General features: G+C 36.8%; 3 protein-coding genes across 3 annotated transcripts; all 3 read right to left on the reverse strand.

Moving 5' to 3' along the window:
* Positions 1 to 668: 668 nt before the first annotated feature.
* LOC311080188 (histone H2B-like) lies at positions 669 to 1,097 on the reverse strand. The gene has a single exon (XM_084109982.1). It carries the CDS (start codon positions 1,089 to 1,091, stop codon positions 717 to 719), a length of 375 nt encoding a protein of 124 aa, XP_083966108.1. The 5' UTR covers positions 1,092 to 1,097; the 3' UTR covers positions 669 to 716.
* Positions 1,098 to 1,941: 844 nt separating this feature from the next.
* LOC311080206 (histone H4) lies at positions 1,942 to 2,367 on the reverse strand. Its single transcript, XM_084109999.1, has one exon. The coding sequence runs from the start codon at positions 2,346 to 2,348 to the stop codon at positions 2,037 to 2,039; it is 312 nt and encodes a 103-aa protein (XP_083966125.1). The 5' UTR covers positions 2,349 to 2,367; the 3' UTR covers positions 1,942 to 2,036.
* Positions 2,368 to 2,944: 577 nt separating this feature from the next.
* Positions 2,945 to 3,438, reverse strand: LOC311080182 (histone H2A-like). The gene has a single exon (XM_084109976.1). The coding sequence runs from the start codon at positions 3,387 to 3,389 to the stop codon at positions 3,003 to 3,005; it is 387 nt and encodes a 128-aa protein (XP_083966102.1). The 5' UTR covers positions 3,390 to 3,438; the 3' UTR covers positions 2,945 to 3,002.
* Between the last annotated feature and the right edge of the window lie 6,370 nt (positions 3,439 to 9,808).

The raw sequence follows: 9,808 nt of genomic DNA on the forward strand, positions 1-9,808 counted from the left end.
AATGGATTTAACATTAAAGATTTATAAATTAATAAAAACAGACAGAGAGCTTGAACATATTGTTTGACTCTCATATGGGTGTTAATATTCACCCACTATTCTCTTCATTTAAATTACATTTGTAGGTTGACAAGTCAACATTTGTGAACAATTAGTGAAAAATCAATAGTGCAGCGCACAGACCTCTGATATACTATAGTAAAAAACCCCTGAAACTGATTCAATCTGTATTTTATGAGGGAAGATGAACTATGTAGTTACAACTGTATACATCAGAGACAAGAAGCTGGATTGTCCAAAAAAAAAAAAGAATTCAAATATAAATGTTAATGAAAATAATGCTTTTGCATTCACAACATTTATTGAAGACAAAAGCCAATATGCCGTTAGAACAGAAGTTTCTCATCTTAGTCTATAAAAAAAACAACAGATTTAAAAAAATTTGTGGATTTATTTATTTTTTAAGTTTACTTTTATCTCACAGCAAACATATACAATTAAACCCTTGAAATACGTCGATTTTATGTTATGACATGAATTTTAGTGCGAGAACTTAAGCCTTGTCTGTGAAACCAGCCATAAATGTTTTATAGCTTATTATTCTACATCATCCCTCTCTATATGTAGATGATTAAATCTACAATACAACTGCTCTTCTGCAGATAATATGTGTGGCTCTTAAAAGAGCCTTTGTGTTGTGTGTTGAGCTGACTCCTCTACTTGGAGCTGGTGTATTTGGTCACAGCCTTTGTGCCCTCAGACACGGCGTGTTTGGCCAGCTCTCCGGGCAGCAGCAGACGCACGGCGGTCTGGATCTCTCTCGATGTGATGGTGGAGCGCTTGTTGTAGTGAGCGAGACGAGACGCTTCACCGGCGATGCGCTCGAAGATGTCGTTGACGAAAGAGTTCATGATTCCCATCGCCTTGGAGGAGATCCCGGTGTCGGGATGAACCTGCTTCAGGACTTTGTACACGTAGATCGCGTAGCTCTCCTTCCTGGACTTTCTGCGCTTCTTTCCGCCCTTGCCGGCGGTTTTAGTGACGGCCTTCTTCGAGCCCTTCTTGGGTGCGGACTTCGCTGGTTCAGGCATGATGATTCAGTCAAAGAACAATAAAGCTGAATCACTGCAGGCGGGCTTTATGCGCTGCTATATGCTAATTTCCAAAGGGAAGTACGGCCTTCTCTGATTGCTTGTTTTATTGGACCAACCCATAGAATAATTTCATTGGCTACCTTTAGTTGTTATACAACCAATCAGAGACTTTAAAATGTTGATCCCGCCCATCGCCTCATGTCCTTCTACCATCCCCCATTGATTCTATTGTTTGTTCTTTGTTTCATTTTCCGCATTTTTCGGAATGCAATGCAGTATCAAATATTTAAAGTACATTATTGATCATTTCAGTTGTTTAGTCAAATAAAAAAACATTAATTAAATACACAATTCATACTATATAAACACAAGATCACATACCCCCGTTTATTTCATACATTATCCTTAGGAATCGGATGAGACGTTAACCCGAGATCCTGACTCTCTGGTCATTAAAAAAAAAAGAAAGAAAAAAAAACATGGCACTTCTCGTAAAGAGTAGGAGTTTAGCTCTGGAGGCACGGTGCCAAATTCCATCCACTGACCCTCATCAATAGACTCCATTTCTCGCTCTCCTCTCCATAATCTCCTCATATAGCTGGTGTCTGTGTCTTGTGTGTGTGTGTGTGTGTTTTGGAGCCGTTGTATCATCAAGTGCTTCACAGACACTGGTGGTGGATGAGGAGATTCCCTCATTTAATTGTAAAGCTCTATGGTTGTGCAATAATATATATGAAAGTAACATATACGTTAATTACATTAGAATATAATTGTACAGTGACCACTGAAAATGATGCAACACTTATTAAATGGAAACACTAAATAATTCACAATATCGGTAAAATAACACAAATTTATTTTCACCACCTCAAACTTGTTCTTTGTGTGTAAATGTGCGTGGCTCTTAAAAGAGCCGTTGGGTTTTTCTTCTTCGTGGATCTCTTAACCCCCGAACCCGTACAGAGTGCGTCCCTGTCGCTTCAGCGCGTACACAACATCCATGGCGGTGACGGTCTTTCTCTTGGCGTGTTCAGTGTAAGTCACAGCATCACGAATGACGTTCTCCAGAAACACCTTCAACACACCGCGAGTCTCTTCATAGATCAGGCCAGAAATACGCTTGACGCCGCCACGTCGAGCAAGACGACGAATAGCGGGTTTAGTGATTCCCTGGATATTATCGCGAAGAACCTTTCGGTGACGCTTAGCGCCTCCTTTCCCGAGTCCTTTACCGCCTTTTCCTCTTCCAGACATGACTGCAGATAATCTTCAATCCACAACAGCAGAATAGATGATAGAAAAACTACTGGGGAAGAGGAGTTTATAGTCGGCTAGCGAACCCAATTGAAACCACATTCATGGGCGGTTCTAGTTAACGTCACCAGTTACGCATTTCCAAGTCGAGGTCAGTCTTTTGATGCTGGGTAAGAGTGGATAGGATTTAAGGAATATTGATAACTGCATAACATATGAAATAAAAATAAATAATATGCATAAACTTTAGTGATAATAATAATAATAACTACATAAACATAATACAATAACTAAATGTCGTAGCATAACACGAAAATAATAAAATAAAAAAACACCTAAACCATCATTAATTTAGTTTTATACTCTATTGACAGTTGGCCAATGGCTGTGCGCCTCCTGATTTTCCGCTGTCTTCTATAACCGTGCATTGCCATTTGTACATAAATCTAATGCAGCGTGTTATATCGGTTAAAAAGGCTCAGGAAACTACATTTATTCATTTATAATATTAACAACGTGGAACACTATAAACTAATTTTATTTTTATGCTGGGTAGTTAATGTTAATAATGATTGGATTATGTAATCACTCTTTCTTGGAGAAATTGTGTGGCTCTTAAAAGAGCCTTTGGTCTGAAGAGAAGCTTCCGTCAGTCTACTTGGCCTTCGCGGGCTTCTCGGTCTTCTTGGGCAGCAGCACGGCCTGAATGTTGGGCAACACACCACCCTGAGCGATGGTCACGCCACCCAGAAGCTTGTTCAGCTCCTCGTCATTGCGCACCGCCAGCTGCAGGTGTCGAGGGATGATGCGGGTCTTCTTGTTGTCCCGAGCGGCGTTTCCAGCCAACTCCAGGATCTCAGCGGTCAGATACTCGAGCACAGCGGCCAAATACACCGGAGCTCCGGCACCGACGCGCTGGGCATAGTTGCCTTTGCGGAGAAGTCTGTGAACACGGCCGACGGGGAACTGCAGTCCCGCCCTGGAAGAGCGACTCTTGGCCTTAGCGCGAGCCTTTCCCCCGGTTTTACCTCTTCCACTCATTGCGGTTTAAGTTCGTTTACGATAAACGAGGGGAACAAATACAATGCGGTTGCCACTTGCCAGTTGTGAGGTGACTTATAAAAGAAAGCTTGACAGTCTCCTATTGGCTGAAATCTGAAAACATTCCCAGCCAATCAGTGATCTTCCCTCTGAACAGAAGAAATTCCAGATCCATTGTTATCTGAAGATTGGAGTGAAAACTTAATAGAAAGGAATCCCAACTCAATGTTTCTTAAAGAGGTGGAAGAAAAAGAAATAATAGAAATTGTAAACAATTTTAAATACAAAACATCTACTGATTGCAATGAAGTTGATTTGAAAATTGTGAAAAAGGTAATTGAGGGGATCTCTAAACCAATAACATATATCTGTAATCTGTCTTTTCACACCGGTAAATTCCCAAACAAAATGAAAATGGCGAAAGTTGTTCCGTTGTACAAAACTGGGGATAGACACAAGTTCACAAATTACAGGCCTATTTCTTTATTACCACAATTTTCCAAAATTCTAGAAAAACTATTTTCCAATAGATTAGACAAATTTTTAGATAAACAAAAAATACTTTCTGACAATCAATATGGATTTAGATCAAATAGTTCAACATCACTGGCATTAATTGATTCAATTGAGGAAATCACAAACGCTTTAGAACACAAACAGTAGCCTATACAGTTGGGAGTTTTCATCGATCTTAAAAAAGCTTTTGACACAATCAATCATAACATATTAATTAATAAATTGGAACGGTATGGGATCAGGGGCGTAGTATTGCACTGGGTGAAAAGTTATTTAAGAGATAGGAAACAATTTGTGAAGTTGGGGGAATACTCATCGTCTTGCTTGGACATTACTTGTTGTGGCGTCCCCCAGGGGTCAGTTCTGGGTCCAAAATTATTTCTATTATGATATATGCAAAGTTACAAAGACAGTAAAACTAGTTCTGTTTGCAGATGATACAAATATTTTTTGTTCTGGGGGGAATTTACAGGAGCTAGTGGAGACTATTACTCCAGCAATGTATAAATTAAAAAGATGGTTTGATAGAAATAAATTATCATTAAAAATTAATAAAACCAACTTCATGTTATTTGGTAACTGTAAAGAGAGTATAGTCCGGATACAGGTAGATGGGGTGGACATAGAACGGGTTAATGAAAATAAGTTTCTTGGGGTGATAATAGATGACAAAATATGTTGGACATCTCACATAAAATATGTACACAATAAACTTTCAAGAAGTATTTCAATATTGAACAAAGCGAAACATGTTCTGAACTACAAATCACTTCACATTCTTTACTGTGCACTGATATTACCATATCTAAACTACTGTGCGGAGGTTTGGGGTAATACTTACGGATGCAGACTATTATCTGTATTTATGTTGCAAAAAAGAGCCATAAGGATGATTCATGGTGCCGGTTATAGAGATCACATTTTTAAATTTTTGATTTTTAAAATCAAAGATATTGAAATTTACTGATCTGGTTTATATTCAAACAGCACAAATAATGTATAAAGCAAAAAATAACCTACTCCCTGGCAATATTCAACAACTGTTTTTTAATAGAGAAGGGAGATATAATATTAGGGGTGAGTGCAACTTTAAACAATTATATGTCCGTACAACATTAAAAAGTTTTTGTTTTTCGATATGTGGAGTGAAGTTGTGGAAGTTCAGTATTTAAACAATGTCCAAGTATGACTCAGTTTAAAAAGCGCTGTAAAAATATGGTATTTGCAAGGTACAGAGAGGAAGAAGGTCATTGATTAGGTGATAGTTAATTTATATATTTTCATTTTTTATTTTATTTTTATTATTATTATTTTTATGCAATTTATTATTTATGATGTATATAAACATAGGTAAATATGTATTTTTTTTTTTTTTTTTTTTTTTTTTTTTTTTGTGTGTGTGTGTGTGTGTGGAGACAAATAGATCAAGATGTTCGGCCAACCGGTTAATTATTAAAAAAGTAGTGGAGAAGGGGTAGGATTGAATAAGCTTATGCTTCTTCCTACTCCTTTTCGGACATTTATAAGTTAAAACTGTTTCCTTGTTTTTTTTTCAAAAATCATATAAATAAATAAAATCATTATTACTATGATTGTTTTATTTATTTATTTTATTTATTTTTTTGTAGTTTTGTAGTTTTTTTTTAATGTTTATTTTTTTTTAAGTCTCTTTTACATGTTTGAAATAAAGCTTTTTCATTCATTCATTCATTCATTCAACACCAAACCCCCCTTCTGCTGCTGACACTCAAACACGTCACGCTGTAGTTTCATTTAATGCCGTCTTCCTTTTAAAGGGGGACTTTATTTTGATATGTTGATGATAATGATGATGATGATAATGATAAAAATGTGTGATTACAAGTTAAACACTTCGGTCATTAAGCATAATAGCTTTAGTTTAATTTCATAAATATGTAAACTTATGTATAATATGTAAACTTATGTATAATGTACATTTATGTATTTATGCATAAATACTTAACACTTGATCAAAAACATAACATTCCCAAATAGGCCTGTTCATTTGCTTTCACTTGTAACATAAAGGAAAGCCAATGTCACTTTTGACCAATGAAATAACACTCTTTACTATTAACTAGTGGGTGGCTCTTAAAATACCTTTATATATATATATATATATATATATATATATATATATATATATATATATATATATATATATATATAAAACAAGTAAAAAGACTGAGTTTATTTCTTTGTAGCTGTTGTGTATTAGTTTTCTATGCTGATGATTACACTGAATTCGGGTAGGATTGGATTTTGTACCTAATCTTGCATATTTATCTTAATATATAGGCTAATCATAATCTGTTGAACACTTATTATAGTTTTTTCTATGCATTTATTGAGGTTTAATAACCATAAAAGAGTTATCAACCAACGTTGGCAGGCCTTTAAATAAATGTCATCATTGTTCACAGTCTAAATGAGTTCAGTTTCTCTCAGGTGGTTTAGCAGTAACTTTATAGTGGAAGTCAAAGTATGTTGTGGGTTGTTTCCAAAAGCAGCCGTTCTTATATAGTGGGTCTAACTTTTCAGAGACCATGGGTGGGAGAAAACTGAAATTAGATTCACAGCAAAACACATCACTTACATTTTCACATGTTGCAGAGGCTTCTTTCGAGTCACTGAAGATGTAATCACTTTAGCAGCTGCTTGTAGAGCGAATATGACTGTTAAAGTCTTTAGTTTAAGAGGCCTTGTTAAAAAGTTATAAACCTTCTGATTAAATCTTTTTTTTTTTTTTTTGGGGCCGAAATTGATCGAGCAGCCAATCAGCGTTCAGGCGAACATCTCCAACCCACAGTCTTTCAGCTGAACTTCCCTATGTATTATAATATAATTACATGCACATAATGTGTGGTTTCACCATAGACAGTAAAAGAAATGGACACAGCGACCCCACTGGATTCAACGGAGAAAAGTGAAGTCAATTAGAAGCTTTCACTTCCTGATGGCTGAGTGTACTGCTCAGACTCAAACTGAGCTTGACGACGTAGATGTGACGTGAGCAACCTGTCTGTCTTCTAGTAGCTGTGCCAAGAGAAATCTGAATCATTCCCTTCCGAATCTTGCAGAGACGGAGAGTGGAGCTGTCCATGAGCTAGCAGCAGGAGCAACTTTTGTATTCTGATTAATTGATTCAATACTTCTGATCAAGTATTCTGATTAATTACTTTGTCATTTTGCCTCCACGTCCCCCCGATTGCCCGCGAGCTTCTCCTCCTGTCTATACGGTAATCTCTCTACTTTGCGACAGAGAGTCGCGTGGTTATGACGCAATCGTTAGCCTATTTTTACAAAAACGGCTTCTACGGGGCCATAACGTAAGATACAAGGTAATGGAGCCTTTTATACATTTTCGTGTTTCTTTAGAAATAAACAATGGACAAATGGAGTCTTTAAACGCCTCAGATGTAAAGTTATTCGCTGTCAAAGTGACGCCAAAATGAATGGGAGTCAATGGAATGCTAACAGCAGGTGATGGTCGGCTAATCAATGGCGGCGCCAGGGGGAAGCTTCAGTTTTTTCTGAAACATTACCCCCCTGGGTTTCACTGGTGTTGTGCGTCAATGCAAAGTAAGTAGGCCTACATTATATTTGATCCTTTTAGCAATTATATGTACTTGACTTGTCTAATATATAGTTTTGCCGTTATTGTGCCTTGTAAGGCTAATGATAGGAGATCGAAACGTCTTTAGAATGATGTTGTATTGTAGCCTATATATTATCGTTATGCTTTGATGTTTATATTGATGTGTGTGTGTGTGTGTGTGTATGTGTGTGTGTGTGTGTGTGTGTGTGTGTGTGTGTGTTTTTGTTTATATTACATTGTGGGAACCAAATGGCCCCACAAGGATAGTAAAACCTGAGATCACCTCCATTGTGGGGACCAGCCAGCGGTCCCCATGAGGGAAATGGGTTAATAAACATACTAAATGATATTTTTTTGAAAATGTAAAAATGCAGAAAGTTTTCTGTGATGGGTAGGTTTAGGGGTAGGGTTAGTGTAAGGGGACAGAATATACAGTTTGTACTGTATAAAAACCATTACGTCTATGGAGAGTCCCCACAAAGATATGTGCGCCTGTTTGAGTGTGTGTGTGTGTGTATTGATGATGTATATTTCATCTGTGTTTTGGTGTAATTTAATTGCAAAAGTATTCGTTCTTTAGGTACATTATAAAGTTGTAAACAACTTAATCCGCATGAAGCCCAGACAGATTCACCGACAGAAAAACTGTTTACGGTTTACTCTAATGTATGACACAGCAAGTTTGTTTTTCTTTAATTATTACTCTCATGTCTGTATTTCTTTAAATATTCATCATGTGTCTATTTTAAAACACTTATTAGTCTGTGTAAGTGGCCACTGGAGGCCACTAGAGGTAATGCATTCACAGTCAGGTCATTCATGTGACTGGGTTGGAGGCTATGAGCGCAGGATCCTGTATGGCTGATCAACAGTTTGCTCTCGCCTGATTTCTCTCATCTCAGAAGCTCAGGGACATATTTCAGAGACCTTCAAGCTAGCGGCTAATTCAGGAAAGCAGCAAGTCTAAAGTTTGTACCCTTGGTGAGCAGAGTGAGGTGTGTATTATTTGGCTCCATGTATAAGGAAAGGCTTTAAGGATGTAAAATGTCTATATTGATGTAAAATGTCTATATTGACTGTTGCTGGAAATTGTTTTGTTGTGTATCTTGTACCAGGAAAGCTGCATGTGTTAAGTGAGCAAATTATTGTTTTATGTCTTGTTATTTTTAATGTGCATTGCACATATCCACAAATGCATGATGCACTGTAAAAGAGGTGATGATTTATTTGTAAATGTGTGTCATGCCAAAGGTTCATTAACAAGCTATTTGTGTGTTTACTTCTAGTTTTCACGGTTCTCATGCTGATTCTAGAAGAATAAAAAATGATTGCACCCGTTAGAGACTCTCTGCCATTATTAAGAAGCCAAGGACTGCTACATTATGTTTATACCTACCTACATTTTCTTTTTTTCTTCTTCTTTTATTATTATTATTATTATTATTATTATTGGGAAAAACCACATATATAGGCTATACCCCCATAAGGGAAACTGCTAATATCTGAGATATGTGGTGACAAATAAACAGGTTATTCTCAAATATCTACTGACCAAGTCTCTTTCCGGACACCCGGAAGTTTCAAACTTAACCAGCAATTTACTTAAAGACGATTGTGCTTTCAACAGCCAACCTATTTCTTCAGGCCTAATAATAGAGTTGAGCTCATAGTTGTGGTTTGACTTCTGCTCTGTTTCTGCTCTGTGGTTTTAACCAGAGTAGAGGAAACATTTATGAATGTTCTGCATCTTTAGTTTCATAAACCTCAAATTATCATCACAAGATCAAAGATTCAAAGAATTCTGTGTCATTTTCATTGACTTCCCTTTTTTAGAAATCCAAAACCATGTTAATTCTTCTCTAAAAGGAGGGCAGTGAGAAAGGGTTGTTTAGAAGTGATGAAAGATGTCACTTCTTAGCTACCCTTTCCCACTATATCCTTTTAGAGAATACATAAACATGGTTTTAACCCTCTAATGGCATGAATTTTTATTTTGTGAGGGAAAAAAAGTTCACCCCATTTTTTGGGAGCTTGGGGGTCCATGATAATATATTCATCATAAAATGTGTCCAACCAATCACAAACATCAAACAATCAAATAAACAAACTACTACTAATTATATATAATACCTCATGTATAAATATTTCTCACATTTCATATACATATATAAACCAAATACACATGCACATGCATACACACATTACTTTACTGACTGACCCCTGACCCCCTAACTGACCCCTGACCTCCCAACTGTCTCTCAAGCCTGATTCAGGGATCCTTTCT

The sequence above is a fragment of the Abramis brama genome, assembly GCF_963993115.1.
Source record: "Abramis brama genome assembly, chromosome: 3".
Taxonomy (NCBI): Eukaryota; Metazoa; Chordata; class Actinopteri; order Cypriniformes; family Leuciscidae; genus Abramis; species Abramis brama.